The sequence below is a fragment of the Monodon monoceros genome, unplaced genomic scaffold (genome assembly GCF_005190385.1).
Source record: "Monodon monoceros isolate NGI ecotype Baffin Bay Population unplaced genomic scaffold, NGI_Narwhal_1 Super_Scaffold_18, whole genome shotgun sequence".
In the NCBI taxonomy this organism is placed as follows: domain Eukaryota; kingdom Metazoa; phylum Chordata; class Mammalia; order Artiodactyla; family Monodontidae; genus Monodon; species Monodon monoceros.
This window is the reverse complement of record NW_021703774.1, coordinates 163648844-163674051: the sequence shown is the minus strand read 5'-3', so window position 1 is coordinate 163674051 and position 25208 is coordinate 163648844. Positions and strand designations below refer to the sequence as shown.

General features: G+C 56.2%; 1 protein-coding gene across 1 annotated transcript in view; it reads left to right on the top strand.

Moving 5' to 3' along the window:
* Positions 1 to 13980: 13980 nt before the first annotated feature.
* Positions 13981 to 25208, top strand: part of EPHA8 (EPH receptor A8) — a 34102-nt gene continuing 22874 nt past the window's right edge. The window contains exons 1-2 of the mRNA XM_029228799.1: positions 13981 to 14074; positions 19338 to 19402. Of these exons, the coding sequence (XP_029084632.1) occupies positions 13981 to 14074; positions 19338 to 19402 (159 nt within the window). The remainder of the gene's footprint in view (positions 14075 to 19337; positions 19403 to 25208) is intronic.

Sequence of the window (25208 nt, the reverse complement as noted above, 5' to 3'; positions counted from 1 at the left end):
CTGATTTTTCCCACAGGAGGAAACTGAGGCTCAGAGAGATGAAGTGACTCTTTTCCTTGCGCCTTGAACCCTCTCTCATTCTGCCTCTCCCTTTCCCTCTCCCTCCCGGCCATCATGCGTATGTGCGAGTTTGTGTTTGTTGGGGTAGAGGGGACTACGATCTCCCTGGGACACACACACTGCCTTGGGATCAGGCATTATCATTCCTGCTTGCAAGCTGCCCCTTTGCTGGGGGTCGGGGCAGTGGAGGGAGGATGGGTTCACAGCAGTGCTCTGGGATCGGGAGACACAGGACTTAGCTCCCTCAGCTCAGCTAAGGTGTGAGGGGGAGGGAGAACTTTCTTCTCCTGCCCCACCCAGTGCCCTGAGCTACGCCCCTCCCCACACCCGGGATCCGGCACCCCACGTGTTTGCTGGGACCCCAGGGCCCCGGGCCTGGCCCTGGGTGCTTCGTGAACGAGCATCATCCCAGGGCTCTCATCTGTCTGTTCATCCTGCCCTCCCTGTCTCTTTCCTGCCCTCCCCTGTCCTTGCATCTCTGTCTCCACCTCCGTCCTTGGGCTCTGTGTGAGGCTCTCTCGCTGGCTCCCTCAGCCTGTCTCTCTGCCCCTTTCTGACTCTCCCTCTCTCCTTCTCTCGCCTTGTTCCCTCTGGGTCTTCCTCTTTCCCCTCCTTTCAGGGTTGATCTCTGGGGCTCTGTCTCTCCCGAGGTCTCTGGCCTCAGCCTCATCCTCTCCAGCCTCCTCTTCCTCTTCCCCCTTCTCCTCCCCCGTCTCTGCTCCTCTGCATCTGCTCTCGCCACCCCCTTCCCCTCTCTCCCTGTCACTTGTTTATTCTTCTCCTCCCTGAGCTTCAGTGGAGCCCCGGCTCCTCTCAGCCTCCTGTTTCTCCTCCCCGGGAATGTGGGTGGCGGCAGCGGCAGCCAGCGAGAGGCCCCGCTGCTGGATGACAGCCGAGCCCAAGCCTCCCTCGGAGCTGTCACCAAGGAAATCACACACCAGCGCCTGAAATTCAAATTAGAGTTTTGCTGAAGCTGCTAAAACACATCAAATACTATCTTTGAAGTCCCCTAGCAAGCTGGTCATTGCTCTTAAATGAGTCTCTGTTGGAAATGAGGGCTGGGCAGAGGGGTTGGGCAGGGCCACCATCCCCGGGCCTGGAGTGGGGGCCCCTCCCTGCCAGGCCACCCCCAGACATGCCCTGTCACATGGTCCCCCCTGGGGGCTCCCTGGGTCAGCCGCCAGCCTCACCAGGCTGAGATCCCACTGCCCCATAGGCTCCCCACCTCTCCCCAGGGGATCAGTCTGCCATGGACTTGTGGAGAGGCAGCAAGAAACAGAGGAAGGAGTCCTGGACGGAGAGCCTGAGGCCCTGGGAGGAGGTGTGATGCGGGCTCTGCACAGATTCTTCTTCCAGGGCCCCTTCCCTCTGCTGCTCCCTGGCAGCTGACTCCACCTCTCGGGGTTTCCTCCACGGCCCGGGGTGAGAGTATTTACCCACACGGTGTGGCAAGGATGAAATGAGCCATCACATGACTAGGGCCAGCACACTGCTCAATAAATAACCACCGTCACTTCAACAGTAAGAGCAAAAGCGTGGGTAGTCAACCAGCATCTTCACCAACTTACGCACCAGGCCTGCCTCTCGGAGCTGTGTCTACGTCCACTCATTCCATCCTCAGAACAACCCTGGGACGAAGCTGCTGGGATTATCCCCATTTTACAGAGTTGTTAAGCAGCTCAGGTTCCTCCCCAGCGGCTCTCCCACACCCTCCTCCGCTGGCCCTCCTGCGGCCCCGATCCCAGGGTCTGGAGCTCTGTCCCGAGCCTGCCCTTCGCCGGTGGCCTGCACTTCAGTTTCCCTGGCAGCCTTCCTCCCGCCCTTGTGACGCGAGGTGTCTGCGGGCCCCTCGCTATTCCCGCCGCCTGCCTGGAACACCCTCCCTGCCCGCCGGGCCTGCCTGCTTTTCCACCATTGCTGTTCCCCCACCCGTCTGACCTTTCCCACTGCAGATAATCCTTTGAGTTTGGTCTTGTCACAAGCTACCACCGGCAAGGACAGGAAGTTTTCTGCTCAGGAACTTGAAAAGTCCTTGGACTCTTCTTCCCGTTATGGCTGCAAGATGATCCCTGAAAAGGGCAAAAGTCATGAGACTGAGATGGGAAGATTGAGCCCCGAGGCCCTTGGGAATGTGAGAGGGACCCGCTGTGTTTGGAAAAGGCACCCAGGAGGGCATGGCTGACATTTGGGCACCGGCCCTGTGCCTGGCACTGTAGAAGGACAGTCCCCAGCTGAGTGTGGCTCTGGCATAGGGGTGGAGCCCACTGGGCAAGCAGTCCCGTGGAGGGGTCTTGGCCCCAGAAATGGCCACATGTGGCAGGCCCTCGGCTGCCTGAAGAGCCAGGAGGGCACTCAAATCATGCAGTGGGAACCAGTGGGGGGACATGGGTGTATGCCAGAACCCCCGCAACCCTGAGTTTCCCTTGGAGAGGACACCACCCCAGCTCTCCCAAGTTCAAGGTGGCTGAAGAAGGCGCCCAGCACGGACATGTCACAGAGATGAGTTCTGTGATGGCAGAAGTTCAGGAGGCTGAGCAGCCTGAGGACGCGCCCACCCAGGGCGGGGAACCAGGGAAGGAGTTTTGGACACCTGAAGTTTGAGTAGTTTGAAGTTGAGTTCACCAGGCGAAGGGATAGGGCAAGGGGAAGAGGGGTGTGCCGGCCGAGGGACTGGCGGAGGGGCGCTGGGGAGCCACGGCAGACTGCGGAAACTGAAGTTCAGTGTGGTTATTGCTCAGTGTGGGGACAGAGGAGTGGTGAGACCTGCGGCTGAAGAGGTAAGCAAGAGCCAGGCCACAGAACTCTCTGTGTGGGGAATTGACACAGAAGAAGGGATTTCTGAACGCTTCTTAAAAATTCACTCTTACAGGATTTGGTGGCTGAGTTCAGACTAGCCAGACTTCCCTGAGTATCTACTCCGTGCAGCGTACTTAGCACTACGTGAACGAAGATGATTGTCAACAGAGGAAACACCCCTCAAAGAGCCTCCTCGGCCCTGAGGCCAGGCTGCAGGGGCCACAGGCCAGCCAGTATTCACCACGTGATTCAGACAACCATCACGGATGCTCCGATGACCAGGGCAGGACAAGGACTTTTCAGATAAGGAAACTGACACCAAAAAGGGGGACGCCTTGGTCATACAAGAAGCCAAGGTCACACAGGAGTTAGTGTCAAGGCCAGAACTCAGAGCCCAGACTCCCCATCCAGGGCTTTCAACTCAACCAAATGAGCCTCAGACCAAGCGCAATAGGGTCTCGGTTAGGAATCTCCCTGATGGCTGTAGCAACTGAATGCACTCAGCCAACACACACCTCCCGGTGCCTGCCGTGTGCCGGGGAGCTGTGCTGCGCATTCGGAGGCTGTGCTGTGGGACAAGCGGGGGGACGGGGGGATATTAGATCGCGTCTGACCCACATCAAAGCCGTTTCAGAAGGATGCAGGGGATGAGGGAGTGCTATGCAAATAGAAAGTGCTACCTGAAAGAGGAAGAGACCGCGAGGGATGCAGACTATGGAAAGATGCCTGGGACCCACCCTGCACCCCTTTCTCCCCATCCTGAGGCCAAGGGGGCTGCTGAACCCATCTGCCGGGGTTCCCTGTCCTACGCTTCTGGGCTGCTCGCTGAGCCTGTGTGCGTGCACGCATTTGCACACGTGTGCACGGCTCGCGCGTGCACGTGTGATGGGCAGCAGCTGCTGGCAGGTGCCCCAGGTGTACTTCGGGGGCGTTAAAGCTCTGTGTTGTCATCCGGGACTTCACGGGCTCGTTACACCTTTAGCTTCCTCCTTCGGAGACGACTTCATCATCCCCAGCACCCCAGCCCCTCGGCAGTGGTGGGGAGAGGAGGTGGGGTCAGAGCGCTGAGCTCCCACGTTGGGGTTCAAAGCCAGACTGACAGCGGTGGCGGGGCAGGGCCTTGGGTGGGACCCCCAGCTGCTGGCGCAGAGCCAGCAGGCTGGAGGTGGGCTGGGCCAGAGGCAGATCTGAGTGTGGAGATGGGGATCCGGGCCAAGCGGGAGACGAGATCCGATCTGCAAGCCAGGAGGTCACAGCTGGGTGAGGTCAGGAACTCCAGAGTCAGCTGAGGGGTTGCAGAAATGGAGCTGAGAGAGTCCGAGGAGTGGGCTGTGAATTCCCGGCCGCACTGGGAAAAGCGGCCCCTTCCTGCCGCCAGCTAGAAGCTGCTCAGATCTGTCAGGGCCCAGAAGCCCAGGGCTGCTGGGAGGGGTGGCCCTGGCTACAGTCTGACTTACCAGGGCTACTTCCAGCTAGAGCTCGGGACCAGCCCCCAGAAGCCGAGATACCGAGGGTAGGATGTGAGATAGAACGTAGGTAATCAGGATCCTTGAATTCTTGGCTCACAGCAGCCACTTACCAGCCGGTACCTTTGAGCACATCATTCCCACCTGGAGCCCCCATTTCCTCCTTTATAAAGTGGGTGATCATAAGGTGGATGAGACAGACAAACAGGCATCTACCACACTCTGGTGGGTGCCAGGATGGAATGAGGCAACATGGACACAACACTTAGCGCACACCCTGCACAGCTTGAGAATTTACCCCAGTGAGCTGTTAGGATGACAAGGATGACTAAGGGGTGAGTGCCAGGGACACTGGGAGGGGGGCACCTAACGCAGACTTCTGGGCTTCAGTTCAGAGAAGGCTTCAAGAAGGAGGCGATGTCCAAGCTGAGACCTACTGGAGAAGAAGAATTAGGCCCCCTGGGGAAGTGGCAGGGCGAGGGGTGGGTGTTAGGAGACAGAGGCGTGTGCAAAGGCCCAGCGCAGATAGGAGAAGAGTGCAGGGTGTGACCACAAAGAGCAGAAGCCAGGCCGTGAAGGGCTTCGCTGCTCAGCCCAAGGAGCCAGGGCTTTCTCCTGGGGCAGTGGGATGGCTGCAGGTGGTACTCAGGGGAGTGTCGCACTTTAGAAAGATTACCCTGCCTGCAGGTGGAAGCGGGACTGGAGGAGTGGCAAGGAGAGAGGGAGGTGATGGAGTTAAAGAGGGGGATGGATTCACTGGGTGGTCCCAAACCAGAACAGGGACGGTGGCTGGGCGATTCCTTGGGCGTCTGGGGAGGAGGCTCAGAGAGTCTGAGCCCCTGCCCATCGCTGTCTCCAGGCGAGGGGCTGGCCTGTCTCCCCCTCATCAGCACTCCCTCCGCAGCCCAGGCCTGTCACCGGCAGCCCCAGGAAATATCCCCCTGGAGAGGCCCTGATGGACCTGTCACCACAGTGCCATCCCGCCCAGCCGGCCCCTCACTGGGTAATCTGCTTTCACCAGGAACATTGTCCTTCAGCCTCCCCCAGCTCCCAGCTCAGAGCAGGGAGGGCAGGGCGCACAGGGCTGAGAAGCTGTCTTTCTTCCCCGAACAAATGACCTTGGGCCAGGGTCGGGGAACAGCTTGGCCGGAATTCAAACAGCCTGGGCCTCCGGCAGCCCTGGGCTCTTACCCCCTCTTCCAGTCACATCCCAGGGAGTAAATCTGCATCTGGGACAATTACAAACTAAACTGGACTCTTGGGAGCTCCTTCTAAGTGACCCCAGACACAGATGGGTCTCCAGCTTCCGAGTTACACTCTGTCTCCTTCCCAAGAACCGCGCCCCAGGGAGTCGTCTGGCTGAGAGTGACTTACACTGGTTTGAGCATCAGATATCCTTGGGTTCACATCTCATTGCGGCTGCTTCCTGGCTGGGTGACCTTGGACAGCTTGCTCTCCCTCTCCGAGCCTCCAGGGAACCTAAAGTAAATGGTATGATACCCCTGCAAGCTCGGTGTGGGGTGACTGGAGAGGGGAACTGCAAAGCATCCAGCCCCCAGCTGGCACCTCATAGATGACGACCCCTTCTGACTGCTCATTTCCCCCGCCACTGGGAAGCAGCACATAGATCCACCCCACCTCTCCCTGAGGCTGGCATGTGAGCAAACCCACGGCCTGGTCCCCTCTCCATGTCCTGGCTGCTCTGTGGTGAGATGGTCTCCTGTGAGGGCCATAGCACTGGACAAAGAGCCAGGAGATTGGGTTCTGGTCCCAGATTTGCTGCTGGCTGTGTGACCTTGGGGAAATCATTTGCCTTCTCTGGGCCTGTGACGCCTCCCCCGCTCCTCCCCACATGCACATCATTACCGCCCTGTTTAGATCTCCCTCCTTTGGGCTCTTCAGTAGCTTGTCAGTGTTGGCACCATGGCCATGAAAGGATCTATTCTAGGTCTCTCTGTACTGGAAGACAAGCAGTTCCCTCAGCGCCGCTGGTGTGCACCCCCCCCCCTCCAGCATGCAGCACAGCACTCCCCACCCTAACACTTCTGGGCCTCAGAAAATTGGGTGGAGAGAATGGGATGAAAGTGCACCAGGTTCCTTGCCTGTATGACAGAGGAGCACGTGGGCCCAGGAAGAAGGCCTGGTGCAGCACTGCGGGGCACCCTTCAGTTTGGAAGAGCAGTGACTGAGGCTGCTCAGTGACCAAGCAACGTAGGGCCAGGGCTGCCCCTGTGCTGCGGTGATGGTGGTGAAGGCAGTGGTCATGGTAGCCGTGGTGCGGGTGAGAGTGGCCTCGGTGCTGGTCACGACCCTGGCTCGGCCTCCTGTAATCAGACCTTCCCAGGCAGTGAGGGAGCCCCTGCCCCTCCCGTCACACCCTCTGCCTCAACAGCCTTAATGAAAGTCAGACACAGATCTTTAGAGCTGCTTAGCATTTCAATACATTCAATATTGGGTATTACCAAGCCACCCGCCTAAAGCTATTCCCTGCTCTGGAGAGGTGCCATCACTACCCACCCACCCCTAGCCCCACACTCACACCCAACCCCGGCAAGTCATGTCACCCAGACAGTCTCATTCTCCTACACACACACACACACACACACACACACACACACACACACACACACAGGGTCTCTCTGTGTGTGTGTCTCTCTGTGTCTCTCTGCGTCTCTCTCCCTCCCTCCTTCTCTGTCTGACTCTCTCCCGCAAACACCCGCAAACACAGAGCTGCTCCCATCTGTCAGAGCGCTGATGTGGGCTCATCTCCTCCCGACAGGCAGAGTGATGAAAAGGTTACTTTTTAATATCGGGGACATTAATGCTCCTCTTTCTGATAATGAGCCCCAGCCCGATCCCTCCTCCTCCCTGAGGAAGGTCCTGGGGCCGGGCGGAGAACAGCAGGTAAAGGGCTGTGATGCATGAGGGCCTCCTGTGTGCCAGGCACCCTTTTAGTCACCATACCCCTTAAAGAGCAGGCGGTGGTGTCCCATTTTTCAGACCGGGACCTGAGGCTCAGAGGGGTGAAGTGACCTCCCAAAGACACACAGCTCAGGGAAGGGCCAGCACGCCCCCAGGGATAACCCACAAATTGTTGCCCAGTATGGCATCTGCTCTCCCTCGTTGCCAACCAACCCCAAGTCTGGACCTCCCACTCATCTGAGTACCCCCTCTCTCCCCTCTCCCAGCTGCCTCAAGACGAAGCCCGCGGGCTCTGGAACCACAGATCTGGGTTTGAATCCTGGGTCTGCCGCTTTGTAGCTGGGGCATCGTGGACAAATCATGTCCCCGCCACCCCCACCTGATTCTCCTCATTTATAAAGTGTAGATAATAATAGAACTTATTTCAAGGGCTGTTATTAAGATTAATAAGAATAGTGAACACTCTGCCACATCATCCTAGATGTTGAGAAGCCCCTGGAGGCCTCCCCCACGCTGAGCAGCGCCCCAGAGAGGTAACGTTATTTGCCTGGAGCCACACAGGCAGGTAGTGGCAAAGAGAATCCAGCCCCCATTCCAGGTCTGGGCCAGGCCCCCAAAAGGTGCCAGGACCAAGGCAAAAATCCTTATGGAGGTGGCCACATACTGGATATTGAGGATTTGGAGCCCAGCAAGAGCAGAGGTGGTCCCTGCTCTCACAGGAAGGTGCAGGTGAGTTTCCTAACTGAGCCAGGGTGTGGAGGTTCTGCAAGAGAGCTGACTTGGGCCAGGGCTCAGGAATGGCTTCCCTGAGGATGAGCAGGGGGTACTGGAGGTGGGGTGGGGGGCGTCATAAAGACAGAGTTGCAGAGGCAAAGGCTGTGCATGGGAGGGCGCACCACCACCGCACATTCGAGGAAGTGCAGACAGGGAGGCGGTGGTGCCTGGAGAGGTGACAGAGTCCAGACCACCTGGACAGGGCCTTGCAGGCATGGTAAGGATTGGGGTCTTTATCTAGCAGAGTAGTGGAAGGCTCTGGAAAGGTTCTAATCAGGGGAGGGGAGGGCACGGGGCAGGGGCCGGCCATATTTTGCACGGACCAGTCTCTGGCTGCAGTGTGGTGCACGAGTGAAGGGGCTTAGAGAGTGTGCACGGGGGCCAGTGATGTGGCCCCCGCAGTTGTCGCGGTTGGAGCTGATGGGGTTCAGGCCTGGCTGCTGGCCATAGTGAGGGGCAGATGGAGTCGAGATACATTTGAGTGGTAAAATCAAAGGACTTGGGGATGTCCTGGGTACACAGCTGATGGAGAAGGAGGAAGGCGGATGAAGCTCATGTTCCTGACACATACAACTGGGTGGATGGTGGTGTCGGACAAGGACCAGGCGTGGGACAGAGAATCACGGAGTGTGGATCTGGGCAGGGGGTGTTTGGGGGACCGTGGAGGTGATAATGGACAAAGAGAAACAGAGAGGAAAAAAATAGAGCCCGTGGGGACAGATGATTCCTTCAAGAAGTTTGCTGGGAAGGGGAGGAGAGAGGGATGGGCAAGGGGGATGAGGGATAAAGGAAGGGTTGGCCCTGTTTTTTTCAGGACAGGAAAGACTTGAGCATGAAGGATTGAGCAGCCCAGACCTTTGAGGCGCGTCCCAATCTTGTCATCTTCCCGCTCCATTCTGCTGCTGGCCAGTGGTTCCAAACTGTGGAAGTGATTGATTATATGCAAACAGGAGGAAGCAATTAGTCCGTGCATGCCTGGTCATTAATAAGCCTCTTATGTATTTATAACAACACCTCATTTACCCTCCAACCCGAGAACAAACATCCAGAGACCAGCCAGGAATAAGCGGAAGAGACCTCTGAACAGCCCCAACCATTGACACCAATCTCATATATTCATGCTAAAGTTCCTCACTTAGAACCCGTTGACTCTTACTTTACATGCAATGCTAATAAACATTCATTCATTTTTTTAAAGTCCACAATAGATTCGAAGCAGCAATTTAGGGGGCAGTTGGCAACTGTCAGAGGTGGGAGCGCTACGGCAGAGAGCAAAGGCAGCTGACATCCTGAGAGTGAGGGAAGAGACAGAAATGCTATTAAGCAGAGAAGCCCGGGCTCATTTATTGGACAAGGGAAAATAGGTCCACCCATCTCTGCGGCCCTGAGGGCACCTCTGTCTCCTACTCTCCCACAAGCAGTGGCTTCACTAACTCATCTCTAGGTCCTTTTCCACATGGAGATTCAATGATTCTGTGTTCACAGCAATGACTCTGAGCCCTGAGAAAGGGCTGAATTACATTCGGTATTTTCTGCTTCAAGAGGACTTTTTTTTTGAAATATTTTAAATTGTAAATTTTATTTTAAGTTTTGGTGCCTACAGTTCCTGAAATATTCCCTTATGTGGAGGGGGATTTTGTAATTGCCTATTTAATGATCTGCTTTCCCGTTAGACGGACACTCTGCGCGGGGGCGGGCGCCCCCATCTTATTCCCAGTATCTGCCACAGCCCTGCAGGAGGGGCTCAATACATAGCTGTTGAATTACTGAATTGATTAACAAAATTAATATTACATACTGAGCAATTGCACTCAACAAATATATTATTACACTTACTTCCACCTATTTTTACTTTTTAATATAGCTACTAGAAAAAAATTAAGTTACATATGTGGCGCACGCTATATTTCTATCTGACAGGGCTGTCTTAGGCACTCCTGGCTGTAGAAGTACAAAGTTTAAACACCTTCCCCGTGGTCCAGGTGAATCTCTCCTATGTAATGTAAGCTACTTCCTCACTAGTTCCTGGGGCGCTGCCTCCCCTCCAGCCTGGGAGCACATCACAGGCAGGGTACTATCTTATGACCTGGGAACCCCAACACCAGCCCAGTGGAGGGCCAGCTCCACGCTCCCTTCATGCCCGTTGCAACTCGGGAAAATGGGTACAGCAGGCACGTCACAGATGGGAAAACTGAGGCCCTAAGTGGGGAAGCAACATGGGTTTCATGTTAGGAAGCCGGCTAAGACCTCCAATGGCTCGTCCAGGCCTGGGGGAGAAGAAGTTTCTATGCAAATGTGAGGAATGCTCGCCCCTTCCGGTCCCCTCACAGAGTGAGCCAGGTGGAGGGTGGGGCGGGGCAGCGGAGTGGTGTTTCTCTGCAGGAGTCTAGGCCCTGAGTGGACAGTTTGAGGCAATAAGACATCCAGGGCAGGGGCTAGGGTGGCTCAAGGATGAGCGGGGTTTAACCACTGGCCACTGAACCCAACCCCACACACTCACGCACACCCACCTCCCGCCAGACACCTCTTCTACCTGTGCCCGAAGTGGCGCCCTGCATAGCTCATCCCTCAGGGTGCAGGACAGCCAGGCTCCAGCCCCCTCCTTTAAAGTACAGAATGCCTTCCAATCCTAGCTGTCTTTCTAGGTATCCAAGGACGTTTGCACCTGTGAACTCATATGAGCCTCACAGCAACCCTCTGAATTGGTGGCATATCGTCATTATGCATTATTCTCATTATTCTCACATAGTTGGAGAAACTGAGGCTCAGAAAGGTACAGTGAGAAGAAATACTCTTGGGAGAGTATTTATCCCAGGAAATGGAGAGTGTAATGGGTTTGTCAGACGTTCCTGCAACCCCCCTTCCAACTCCCAGAAGGAAAAGACAAGGGTCAGGGAGGGGCCCTCAGGTGGGAAAGGACTGGCTCAGTGGCCTCCCTGCTTGGTCAAGTCCAGCCCTTTCCGCCCCACCTCCACCTTGCTCCATAGAGTAGGGTCCCAAGGCGCCAGTGTGCCGATGGGAGGGGGTGAGCGCTGTTCAGATTCACCCCCTGGAGAGTTGAGGTCAAGCTCATGTAGCAGATCCGGCTAGCACAGCTGTGCAGCAATCCAGAAAGCAAGGTGTTCTGTAACCCAGAAACGGCCTTCCAGCAACGACGGCCTCAAGCACCGGGTCAACGGGGTGTGGGCTTCTGCCCGTCTGCTCATGATTTGCTGGGTCATTCAGCAAACGTCCCCAGAGCACCTACTGTGCACCAGAAGGATGTAACAGGACCCAGCCGGGACCCTGCCGTGGGCTTTCAGAACCCAGTCCGGAGAGGAGACACATTCCACAACCGTCATGGATCCCGCTCGTGCGCCTCACAGAGTTTCTCACTCCGTCAGTCAGCCCTCACAAACCTCACTCTCCTTGTCTTTAAAATGTGGTGAAAGCCGCAAGTTGCAGGGATTCCATGAGAGAGGGATGCAGAGTCCAGCCTGGGAGGTGCACAGTGAGTGAAGTGAAGTGAAGCTGGCAGGGGGTGCTAATGGCTTCTTCCTCCCCGTTGGCAGGCTGGCAACTTGCTACTTGGAAACCCCGGACAAGCAAAGGGGAAGGGGTGGGAGGAGAGACCCCAGGAGAGGGTGCAGCTGGGCTGGGGTGTCCTGGGAGTATCAGAGGGGCAGAGATACAACTGAAAGCAAACCACTCTTAGCCTGCAGAACGTTTGGTGAAATGAATTTCTTATTTTGTCAAAGAGGATTCAGAACATGGAGCAGGCCCCTGACAGAGATCCTCATGCTCACCAAGTCCTTCAAGGATTCCCCAGATTCCTCACCTGCAAAATGGACAAAACCCAGGTTTGGTTGGCTCCACCTCAACCTGGGGATGCAGAACCCCAGCCCCCAACAAAGCTTCCTCCACCAGCAAATATTTCTGGGAGCCCTGGATGGGGTACAGGATGCCCATGAGTGCCGTGACTGCACACTGCATGGTCTGCATCTTTCTGCCCTAGCTTGCCCACTGCCCCAGTGGCCCAGGAGTGAGGTGCCAGCCAGGGACTTTTCTGTCTAAAAGAAGCTCAGAAGGAAGGTCTAGAGGCCTGTGGCCACCTCTCTCCAGGTTTGCACACACTTGTTATTAAAATGTTTCCGTTAGCTGCCAACTTTAAATATTAAGAGACACCATATAAAAATTCCAGATATACAGCTTCTCTTGAAAACGCAGAAAATTGGGCTCATACCCCCAGGGCAACATTGACTGGAGCTGGGAACACTTCCCTTGGCAGGTTTCATTAGCCTGCCTGCCTGTCTCACATGGGCATTTGAGTTTGCCTCTCCGGGTCTAATCCAATCTGCTCCCCTGAACCCCAGCCCCCTTCACAGCGTCCCTGAACAGTCTCTAGCTAGTGTCGGTTTGAACGCTTCGGCTAACAGGGGGCTTACTACATCTTTGAGGCAGTTGGTCTGAGCTGTTAGAAAAGGGCTCCTAATACGAGCCGTCTTCCCCTTTCTGTAACAAAGAAAGACGCACAGGAAAGAAGTGGGTTTTGGAGTCCAGCAGATCTGGATCTGAGCACCTCTCTAGCATTTAACCAGCTGTGTGATCTAAGGCGAATGATGGCCTTTCTGCACTTCAGTTTCCTTAGCTGCACCTCCCCTGCGGGGCTGTGTGAGGCTTAAAGTAACCCAAGTTTATAAAGCGCCTAAAACAGGGTCTGGTACACAGCACACACTCCCCAAATGGCCTTTATCATCCCATGTAACCTCCAGCCGTTGGTCTAACTCTTCCTCAGTGAGCACAGGAGTGGAAGTGTATTCAGAGGGGGCTGAGCAGTGGTCTGCACCAGCTGAAAGGCAGAGCAGCAGTGAGACTTGCCCCAGTGGACACACACTTGCCAGCCAGTCCCCAGGAGCTGCAGATCTCTTATCTGCTTCCTGGACAGCTTGGCCCACCAGGTGCTCACCGGGCTGGAGGCTGGTAGGTCAGGCTTCAGGAGGGAGTCCCACGACACCGTCCTCCCCCTACAGCCTGCAGCCTCCCCAGGATGAGATCTCTAATCCTGGGAACAGAATTGGAGTGAATGAAGTCAGGGGAGGGGAGAGCAGGGGATAGTAACCACCATCATCCAAGCTGGCCACTGGCTGTGTGTCTGGCAGTATGCCGGGCACTTTACCTGGGTCCTTGAATATAGTTCTCAAAACCACCCTAGGACATAGACACTCTTGTCCCTGTTTTACAGACATGGAAGTTGAGACTCAGGGAGGTTAAGAAACTTGCCCAAGGCCAGCATTGAAACATCTGTCTGGTCCCTGAGCCTGAGCTCATGATCACTGCACGCTAAGGCCTCCCGGGGTGCCCAGTCATTGGGGTGGGGGAGGGGAGAGAACGTTTAACTAAAAGTGCTTCTGAGTTTGCCTCTGAGCCTCTGTCCGTGAACTAGTGCGTACGCATCACCCCACGAGGCACTTTCTGGGGGCGCGTGTGCCTGAGGGTCACGTGTGTAAGAGAGAGTGTGCCCGCGTGTGTCCACGCGGGGCCTCCCCGGGTGGGTCCGTGGGTCCCGGTGTCGCGTGGCGTCCGAACCGTGGCTGGGTGCGCGATGGCTGAGTCCACGTGCAGACGTGGGGCGCGCGCCGCCCCCGAAGGTACGGGCGGGCGAGGGCGAGCGTGCGCACGGGCGGCGGTCTGTGGTGTCCGCGGGTCGGTGTCCACGGGTCGGTGTCCGCGGTGCGGGCTCCGTGTCCCCCGCACCCGCCTCGGTGCTGATTGGCTCGGCGCCGTGACGGGCCGGCCCCCTCCCGGGGCGGCGGCGGCGGCGGCGGCGGCTGGCGCGGGTGCCCGCGTGTGCGCTGCGAGTCGGCTTGTGCGCCGGTGTGTGCGCCCGGCAGCCGGGTGTGCGGGTGAGCAGGGAGCGCGCCGACGCGCGGGCCGCTGCGGCCGAGCCCAGGGTGCGCGGCGTCCCCGCCAGCCCGGCCCGGCCATGGCCCCCGCTTGGGGCAGCCTGCCCCCGGCGCTCTGGGTCGTCACGGCCGCGGCGGCGGCTGCCACCTGCGTGTCCGCGGTGCGCGGCGAAGGTGAGCGGCGGCGGCGGGGCGGGGCGTGGGGGGGGGGCGTCGAGGGGCCTGGGGGCGCGGCGCGCGCAACCAGAGCGAGGCTCAACTTCCTTTCCCTCGACCCCGAATGCCAAAGGAGCTGGGATCTCTGTGTCTGGGGGGCAGGCGTGGCACCGCGGGAGAGACCTGGGGTCAAGGGATAGAGCGATGGCGATGGGGACAGGACTGAGGGAGAGGGACCGGAGGGCTTGAGGATGAGGGACAGAGACACCGGGGCAGGGACAGGAGGACAAGGACTGAGGGATTCGGAGCGGGGGACAGGGAACTGAGGCTCGGACACTGGGGATGAGGAGACAGGACGGGGGGACAGAAGACAGGAGAAGAGGTATAGGGCAGAGAGGAGACAGGGCAGGGGACAGGGGTGGGGACAGAGGACAGAGAGCAGAGGGACACAAGGACGCAGGATGAGGTTCGGGGCAACGAGGATCAGAGAACAGGACTGGGTTTGGGGGAAGATGGGAATGAGAGGCAGCAAGTGAGGGTCTTGGAAGTGGGCCGGGCTGGAGGGTTGGAGGACTGGGGGAGAACGAGGGACAGCAGCCAGGGGGTGACAGCTGGAGGGGAGGCAGCTTTGGTGGGCACTGGGGAGAAGGAACCAGTGAGGAGGGGGCTGAGAGGGCTGCAGATGGAAAGGCCCTGGAGAGCTGGGTCTTGTCCGGAGTCAAGGCTGGGGCAGTCTGGTCACTCAGGGGACACAGGATGGGCGTGAGGGCTGAGCAGTCAGAGCCAAAAGGGTCTGGGTCTCCACACACCTATGTGCAAGCGTGCACGCGCGCACACACACGTACATCTTAGCCCCGCTGGACACTCCAGGTCCGGCTCAGGATGCCACCCTGGGTTCTGCTCCTCACGCCAGCCCCTGCCCTGGACCTCCTCTGCTTTTGCAGCTCTGCCAGAGGGAGGCTAGACCTGGTGCTCTGTGCAGGATCCTGGGACTGACATCCTGGGTCCAGAGCTGTGTTCTCACCCTGGCAGGATGAACTTCCAGATTCCAGGAAGCTCCAGAGCCAGTGTTCCTCATCCACGCTCAGATATACCACAGATCCACCCCCTCACACACGAATGGCTCACAGAGATGCAGTCGTACCCACAACCAGACATGCACAAACAAACACATGTTAGGATTCACACGCCTAGACCCAGGCCTGTAGAGACCCATGTGCATGGACAACGCCCTCCCCACGCCATAGTCAGATGCACGGAAATGCGGCCAGTACACATGTGCACACATATACGTGTAAAGATTCATGCACATGAAAATATGCACATCCATGGGCAGACACCACACATATAAAAAGACCCTCAAACTTGCATTCATGTCCACAGAAATGCATGTGCACAGAATAAACGCACAGAGACATGGATAAACTCATAATCTCCAATGAAACAGGGGCCATGCAGGGAGCAGGGACCATAGCAAGGGAGCTGAGGGGAAGAGTGCACAAGGGACCTGGGAGCTCTTGGGGCTGTGGCCTGAGGACACAGTTTTCCCAGGGTTGGGTGGGGAGAAGGGGACAGATTCTTCACCCAGCAGGATTCTGAAGGGCCCACATCAAGGCTCTGGGCATTGGCTGGTGCATCCCCAGCTCCTTGCTTCAACTCTCTTCTCCAGCGAGGAGCCAGCACCCTCCAGAATCCCAGACTGGCAAACCCCAGAGCCCCTGCGGAGGGGACTTTGACCAGGCTCCCGAGCAGAGGACGGACCATTAGCCTGGGAGAGAGGATGTGTCCAGGGAGGGGCGACAGTTGGGGAAGAGGCAAGGTCTCAAAGAGAGGAAGGGGGGATGTCTGTGAAGGGTGAGAAGGAGGGAGACGTTGTCCAAGGGCCAGGCCATACCTATCTGATCAACACAGCAGGGTACCCATGGCTGGACATGGGTTACCCACGCAGGTCTGACAGTCCTGGGTGGAGACCTGGGGCATGGGTTCCACGTAGAACAGCCAGGAGTCCCTGGGCTGGTGCAGAGCCAGGATCGGCCAGGGAGACTGTTGGAACTCAGGGAGGGGGCTCTTTTCCCAGCTGGGGTCCTGCAAAGGTGACAGTGCCCCAGGCTGCCCAAGTGCCCATATGCCAGGTCCCTCACAGTGCTGGGGACGGTCCTACACCTGCAGAGATGCCCCTGAGCCCCACCAGGCTCGAACCCTTATCACTCTGTGGTGTGGATTATACACCACTTTGGGGTGATCTCCAAGGCATTCACATCTTGGCTGACATCCCCTGGCCACCCCGACCTCTCCAGCCTCACCATCAGGCGCTGTGTCCTCAGGGAATGTAAATCAATTTAGGTATTAGTCTCAGTGAAATGGAATGGGGGAAGGTGACAGTGCTGGAGAAAAAAAGAAATCGCATAATGCCTTCCACAGTCGAATAGGAGAGGCTTAGGAATTATCTGTGCTTCTCAGAGCAGGAGAGGGACCCGTTTGATCCCCCAGAACAGCCTGGCAAGTAGGCCCAGGAAGGATGCCTACAGACATCTTGCTAATGAGGAAACCGAGGCACAGAGGGGTTAAGTGGTTGCTTCACTGAAGGCCCTAAGAGACCATGGGTCCAATCCTCCCACTTACAAGTGGGGAGACAGGCCCAGAGAGGGTCATTGACTTCACAGATGTCACACAGACCTGCAGTCCAGCGGTGCAAGAGGCAGGAGAGAGCCCAGCCCAGGTGAGCAGAAGGGTTGGAATCTCCAAGGGGGTTCAGGCCCAAGCTGGATGGGCGTAACGCTGGAATTCTCCCCAGCCCTGACGAGCCCTCCTGTGGGCCTGGAGCTTCCCGTGAGAGACACTCTGTGTTCCCCCGACAGAAGGGGACATGAGGTAGGGAAGAAGGGGACAGAGGGGGAGGAGGGGTGGGGATGGACAGAGAAGGGTCTGGAGGGAATTGGAGCAAGCAGCCCTGGAATCCTATAACTCCTCCTGAATCCAATAGAATGGACTTCTGACTTATTTTTGGATTATCTGAGCCCCCTGGCTGACTGATCAGGAAGCAGCTGCAGGTGTGGTTGGGGATTTCCAGAGGCGAGGGAAGGGTCTAGAAAGTGGGGTCTGTAGGCAGTTGCCTTTAGAGTCAGGGTGTTCATGGGGAGAAGTCCCAGTGGGGGACATTCATTGCCCCTGGGTAGGGGCAGGTCTGAGCTGTATCTGGGTGATGCTGGCGAAGGGCTGAGACCCCATCTGGGATGTGGGTGGGGCGGGGGAGCCCACACGTCCCCTTTCCCCACCCTCTCCCCAAACTGGGCCCTGCTGGTCTGGGGGAAACTGCAGTGCGGCCCCCTCCCCCTCCCCCCAGCCAGCAGGAGGAGAGAGCTGCCTGACCCAGTTTTCTCTCCATTGCCTGAGAGGGAGGGAGGGAGGGAGGGAGGGAGGGAGGCGGGAAGGCTTCTCTGCCTGTGCCCCTGGCATGAGGCCGGCTGGGCTCGGGGAAGGGAGATCCCTCTGCGGACACTGGCTCCATCCCCTGATCCCACCTGGCCCCTGGGGACCCAGGGGAGGACCTCAGAGGCCCCTTCGTGGTTCGGCAAGTCATCTCTCCAGCCAGCCTCTGGGGCCCCTGACAATAGGTGGGGAGGGTGAGAGGAGAAAGAGGAAGAAAATCAGCGAGTAAGAGCATCCTCACTCCTACATTTCCTGAGGACACTTGTCTCCATCTTTGAGGGGCAGGCGCAGAGCTCTGCAAATCTCAGGCAGAAGGACACCCAGCCTTTCTTCGGGAAAGTTCCAGGAGGGCCCCGTTTGAACCCTCTGTGACCTGCCGCAGTCTGCAGATTGGGTTGTTTGGAAGCCCCTGGTTGCTGGCTGGGAGAGGGGGTACATAGAAGAGAAAGTGAAATGAAAGCTGTGGACCTTGGAGCCCAAAGCCCTTTCATCGGCTAGATCAAAGGAAGCAGGGGCCCAGAGAGGGGAAGGGACTTACCCAAGGACACACAGCAGTTAGAGACAGTGCTGAGATTCAAGCCCTGCTCTTCACAGTTTAGTGCATCTTTATCACCTTAAAGTGAGTGGATGGCTCCTAGGTCCCAAGAGAGAGACAGGAGGGCCAGGACTTAGGGAATAGGAACCAGCTTTGGTAAGGCATTGACTCCAGGCTTTACAGTTTACCCTCGCCCACCCTTACATATTATTATCCCCATTTTACAGATGAGGAAATTGAGGTTCGGTGAAGTGCAGGTCACCTGCTACCAAGTAGCTGTATTGAGATATGAGCCCAGTGATGTCTGATTCCAAAGGCAGGCTCTTTTCTCCACCCTGTTGTTGGTACTTTGCAGGGTCCCCTTTGAGGGTCTGGCTTAGAGTAAACTTGCCTTTCAGGCCAGCGCTCCTTCCCACCACAGTGACAGCCCAGAGGTTCTGCTCCTTGGGCTCAAGCTACCAGGGCTGGTGGCCTTGTCTGTGATGCCCTGGATGCCAGCCCTGCAGCTACACCTGTGGGGCTCCAGGCACGTTCCTGATCTTCACCGAGGCTCAGTGTTTTCATCTGGAAAATGGAGATAAGAATAAACACCTTTCAGCCGTGTTGTGCGGGCCACAGATGAGGCATCTCAGGCTCCCCAGCAGAGCCCAGTACGTAGCAGGTGCTCCGTACGAGGCAGCTCTTCCTCCTCCAAGACCCTCCACGTCCCGTGTGCACAGAGGACCTGTTGGTGCGAGGCACCCACTGTGGGACACTGGTGATGGGAAAGCTGGGGCCAGTCCTCTGGGGGGAGGTTTGACCTAACAGCGTGAACGTCGGTGGGTGCTTTTGAACGCCATCATGTCCCATGAGTGGCCCAGGGTCAGGTCATCTTCACAAGCCCCTGTAAGGCAGGCATCACTGTCACCCAATTTTAGGGGAGGAAATGGGGGCTTGGGGAAGGGAGGAAACTTGCTCAGGGACACACAGCGTCGGATAACTGACAGAGCTGGGATTCTGACCCAGGACCGCTGGACTGTGGAGCCCAGCTCCTAGCCACCCCACTGCACCACCAACCAGGGTAGCCTGGCACTCGGGGCAGCTTGTGTTCTGGGAGGTGAGAAGATTATGTTTTGCCTGTGATGGTGGAAGAAGGCTTCAAGGAAGAGAAAGAACTTGAACTGAGCCTTGAAGGATGGGGAAGTGAGAAAGGACCCAGAGACTGGAGCTGGCGTGTTTGGGCTGAGAGCAGACCAGTGTGGCCAGGCTGGGCTGGTCCTATGGGACTGGGGAACGGGGGCCCAGGGGTCTGATGTGCTCTTGTTTCCTGTTCTACAGTGAATTTGCTGGACACGTCGACCATCCATGGGGACTGGGGCTGGCTCACGTATCCCGCTCACGGGGTAAGTGATGGGCAGTGGGGCCAGTGTTGTCCCTCTGTGAGCAGGGAGAGGCTGTGACTCACAGTCTTATCATCAGACAGATCAAAAGGAAGCAGAGGCCCAGAGAGGTGAAGGGACTTACCCAAGGACACACAGCAGTCAGAGGCAGAGCTGCTGATTTCTTAAATTTAGTGCCTGCAGATCTTTGGGATTCCAGAACCGACCCTAGTGCCGCCTCCCGATTCTCCAAGTCTGAGGCGTGGATGTGGGATGCTTATGTCTGTGTGCCAGGCCCATCTGGCCTCCATGGTCTTGGCACTGTGCCTGGCACACGGTGCGCCCTCGTTAAATGTATAATCGTTATCATTGTTATTAGTGTGTAGTATGGTTACATCTCAATAAATTTCCTCCTGCAAACGTGCTCAGAAACGCACACACACAAGCACGCACATCCCCACCATAGACACAAACGCATCATACACCCAGGACTTCTTTCATGAACACTTTGGCAGCCCCCATGCCTCTGGAGACAGAGGGATAATAATATATTGATGATGATGGTACTGAGCTGGTATTTGAATATTTCTTTACTTTGGGGTAAGATTGTCATCTGGGCTCTCTGTGGCCTGTGACTGGGGTCAGGACGAGCCCAACTCCTCTCTCTCTGGGGGTCTCGTCCCCAGGTATCAGTAAGCTGAGTCTGCTGTCATCAGCCCCGATGCACCAGGCTTCAGGGAGCTGGAGGGGCAGGCCAGGGGCCCCCGAGAGCCCAGAGGACCCCCTTCTCTGCCTGAGGACAAAGGCTGGGTCCTGGGATGTCCCTTTACCCCCCAGGGCTTCAGTCTCTCCCTGTGAAGCACTCTTTTGTGTGTCCCACGTGGCTGTCTCCAGGGGTGAGCGTGGGTGTGGAAGGGCTTTGGCACGGTGAACCGGCTCTGCCAGTGGCAGGGGCTGACCTGTGAGCAGGTGACTGCCTGGATGTCGGCTGGGTCAGCATCTCCCCTGAGACCCAGCAGCTAGGAAGGAATGGGCCTGGCTCCCCGGCTTGGCTCTGGGTATCTCTGTCCCCCTGTCCCACTCAGAGCTTAGGACTTGATTTTTAGGGTAACAAGAAGTTGGAAGGGTTTTAAGCGGGGGGTGAGGAATATGGCCAGACCTGGGTTTTGGTCGATCACGTTGGTGATCTAAGGTTCTTTTGTTTACTGGGTGCTGTAAAGAGGGGCTCAGGGAATTCCCTGGCGGTCCAGTGGTTAGGACTCCGCACTTTCACTGCTGAGGGCACAGGTTCAATACCTGGTCGGGGAACTAAGATCCCGCAAGCTGTGTGGCACAAGCAAAAAAAACAAGAGTGGCTCAGAGTTACCTCATTTCGTTTAGGAGTTAGAACAAATAACTTATATTCACATAGCTCTTAACAATTCATGGACGTTATCTCATTTCATCCCTACCACCAATCCTGCAAGTGGGTGCAGCCCCATTGCACAGATGAGGAAGCTGAGGCTCAGAGCAATGAGAAAAAACTTGCCACCATCAGACAGGTTCCAAGTGATGGACGCAAACTCAGATCTCTCTGGGCCTGGAGCCTGTGTAGAGTCCCTTGTGCCACCTTGTGAAGGGGTGGGAACCAATGCTGCATTATGTACTGAGCCAGGGACCACCTCCCAGCATTATGGGGCCTGGAGATTGGGCTTGCCCAGAGAGGAAAGAAGGTTTCCAAACTCTAGATCCTGAACCTGTGCCAGGCTGGCAGGTGAAACACACAGATGCCCACATCCAGTGGGTCTGGGGAGGGGCCTGGGAATCCTTTGTTTAATAAGTGTCAGCTGGGTGGAGAGCGATGGTCCTTGAGGTTCCATCCACCCTTCTGATTCTGGAGTTTGTTAAGCACCCTGGGTAGCAGGGTCATCCAGGACTGTCTCCAGCATCATAGAGTTATCAGATTGTCCGCCAGGCCACACGGCCTAAAGCCAGCGGTGCTGGGTCTGAACGAGCTGGTGCTGTGCCACCTCTAATCAGTGTGACTCAGGCCAGTCGCTTTACCTCGCCTCCACCTCCTCGTTTATAACACAGGGATGATCACAGAACCTGTTCCACACAGTTGTCATCCGTGAGATGATGCGGGAAAAGGACAATCGTACTGGCAAGAAACCAGACGCTCTGAGAGGTTAAGCATCTCTGCTGAGGTCAGGAGAGTCTGGCCCCAGAGCTCATGCTTTTAACCAGGCTGCGCCCCTCTCTTTGGACCCCTCCTTCCACATACTGGGTGGTGCTCCACCTTACCTGGTGAATTAACAGCCATTCGTGAACTTTCCTTTTTTTTTTTTTTGTGGTACGCGGGCCTCTCACTGTTGTGGCCTCTCCTGTTGCGGAGCACAGGCTCCGGACCCACAGGCTCAGCGGCCATGGCTCACGGGCCCAGCCACTCCGCGGCATGTGGGAATCTTCCTGGACCGGGGCACGAACCCGTGTCCCCTGCATCGGCAGGCGGACTCTCAACCACTGCGCCACCAGGGAAGCCCGTGAACTTTCCTTTTTATTGTCTAGCTTGATGAAGTAGATGAAAGGGGCAGGCATTAGCTACGCCCTTTGACCCATGAGAAGCCCAAAGCTCAGAGAGGGAATGTGATATACCCAGGGACGCACAGCTGGTTTGCTGCATTCTGTTCCAGGAGGGGCACAGAGTTCCAGAGCGGTGGTGGGGGTTGGAGGAGGAGTGTGCCAGGGGGCAGAGAGGTGGCTGGGGTGGGAGTGCCCCAGGTGGAGAACAGGGCTGATTCCGCCCTTTCCCACCCTCCAGGAATTTATGCCCCTCTGGGTGTCTGCAGCAGCCCCTGGGCTGAGCCAGGGCATTGGCGCTGGTGGAGCGGCTGGAGCAGACTCAGATTGAGCTGATTAACTTATCCAGGTCCCTGGCAGGAAACAGACAGTGAGCAGCTGGCTGGCTCTTTGGTGCTCCATTAATTGTGACAATGACTTTAACCCCAGATGTGACTCAGTGCTGCCCAGAGCCCCAGCTGCAGAGCGGGGTGCAGCGTGGGGGCCCTTCTTGGAGTGGGGCGTGCAGGAGCCACGCAGCCTTTCAGGTGAGGTGGGCACGCCCTGGACTGCTTCCCCAGTGGTCCCTAGAGGCAGGCACAGGTGGGCTGGGAAGAGGCTGCCCGTTCAGCATCATACCAGTCCTGTTCCTCGGGTGCCTTCTGTGCCAGGCCCAAGCTAAGCACTTTGTAGGCATCTCCTTTCATCCTCTCAAGCCTCACTGAAGTGGGGCCTTTCTGAGCCCCTCTTACAGATAAGGGCACTGAGGACTGGCATATATAACTGGCCAAGACGAAGTCAGGCCGAGGGGCTTTCGTCAGGCAGGAAAGACTTGAGTTGCCCACAGTCCTCACTCTAGAGCTTGTGGGACACCTCAGGACCCCGCAGACTCTCAGAGCCCCGTGAGGTGTGGTCTTCACCTCCTTCCTCCCTTCCCCCACGTCCTGCTTAAGCGGTAGGATCTCTAGTTCAAGGACAATCCACATGGAGGCCCAAGAGAGATCAAGGCACTACACCTCTGGTGGAGCCAGGACAGGGACCCAGAGCCTGGCCACTCCCTCTGCCCTTGGCCACCAGCCCCTCCCCCTCCTCCTCCGGAGTCCACTGAACTCAGCCCAACAGTGACTGCCCCTGGCTGATCAGCATTCTGCCGCTGAGGAAGCTGGGGCCCAGAGAGGAGCAGCAATTTGCCCAACGTCACACAGCCATTTAGAGACTGACCCAGGCCCAGAACCCATGCCTCTGGACTTTCGGATCATTTCACAACACTGTGTCTTCAGTACGATGCTTCTGTGTCCACACTGGGCTTGCAGAACATTACTTACACCTCCCAGCTTCTGCTGGGGCTCATCCCTCCCATCCCTGAAGGAGGGTCCTGCTTCAGCCTACAGGAAGTTTCGCCATACCCTATGTGCCCACTCCCTTCGGTGTGTCACCCTCCACACCTTTTCTGTGAGGATGTGAGGTGCTTGGGGGCAGGGAGTATTTCTGGTGTATTTCTTTCTTTTTTAAAAAGAAAATTGTGATAAAATACACTTAACATAAAATTTACCATCTTAACCATTTTTAAGCCTACAGTTCAGTGGTATTAAGTACATTCACGTTCTTATATGACCATCACCACCATCCATCTCTAGAAGTCTTTCATCTTCCCAGACTGAAGCTCTGTACCCATTAAACTGTAACTCCCATGCCCCCTTTCCCCTGGCCCCTGGCAAGTACCACTCTACTTTCTGTCTCTAGGAATCTGACTTAAGTACCTCAAATAAGTGGAAGCATACAGGATTTGTCCTTTTGTGTCTGGTTTATTTCACTTTGCATAATGTCCTCAGCGTTCCTCCATGTCGTTGCAAGTGTCAGAATTTCATTCATTTTTAAGACTGAATAATATCCCATTGTATGGATAGACACATTTTGTTTATCAGTTCATCCGCTGATAGACATTCGTGTTTCCACCTTCGGGCTGCTATGAACGTGGATGTGCAAATGTCTGTGTCCCTATAAATAAATATTTTTTAATTTTTATTTATTTTTTGGGTCTTAGTTGCGGCACGAGGGCTCTTCGTTGCAGTGCGCAGGCTTCTCTAGTTGTGGCATGCAGGTTTTCTCTCTCTAGTTGCGGCGCATGGGTTCCAGAATGCGTGGGCTCTGTAGTTGCGGTGCGCAGGCTGTCACTGAGGCATGCAAGCTCAGTAGTTGTGGCGCACGGGCTTAGTTGCCCCGCGGCATGTGGGATCTTAGTTCCCTGACCAGGGATCGAACCCACGTCCACTGCATTGGAAGGCAGATTCTTTTACCACTGGGCCACCAAGGAAGTGCCCCCTGCTTTTGTTTCTTTTGGGGTGTACACGCAGAAGAGGAATTTATGGTGATTCTATGTTTAATTTTTTGAGGAACTGCCATAGTGTTTTCCACAGTGACTGCACCAGTTTACATTCCCACCAGCAATGCACAGGGTTCCTCACCAACACTTGTGATTTTCTGTTGTTTTGATAATAGCTAATGGGTGTGAAGTGGTATCTCATCGTGGTTTTGATTTGAATTTCCCTAACGCTCAGTGATGTCGAGCATCTTTCCATGTGCTATAGCCATCTGTGTATCTTCTTTAGATAAATGTCTATTCAAGTCCTTTGCCGGTTTTTAGCAGGTCTGTTTGGCTCTTTGCTGCTCGATTGTAGGAGCTCCTTGCATGTTCTGGAAGTTGATCCCGTCTAACATACGCGACTTGGAGATATTTTCTTCCATCCTGTGGGTTGCTCTTGCGCTCTCTTCATAGTGTCAGTGATGGTCACTCGTTTATTTCTGAATCAGTGATTCCTGGCCATCACCTGGCACAGGAGCAATCATACTCAACTTTCCCACATCCTGGTATCCCACTTGCGTGGGATCCAGGCCAGCCCGTGAGCCCCCAGCCTTAGGTTGGGGGCAGAGGGAACATCACACACAACAAGGCAGAGGGAGTCCATCCATCAGACAGTCACTCAACAAGCACCAATGCAGGGGTTGCATCTGAAGGGTTTGAGGCGGGGGATGCAACACAGTCAGGTTCATGCATTAGAAAGGTCCTTCTGGCAGCTGATATGGAAGCTGGACCAGTGGGGTCACTGATTTCCCCAAGCAAGTCACCCCACCCTGGGAGTGACGGGGTAGCCGTGTAGAAATGAGGTCAGAGCTTTGTAGCTTTGGCATCAGTTCCAGTCCCAGCTCCATCACTCACTAGCTATGTGACCCCAGACGCATGGCTCTATGTCTGAGCCCCTCTGTTCCTCATCTGTGAAAAGGCAGCAAATAA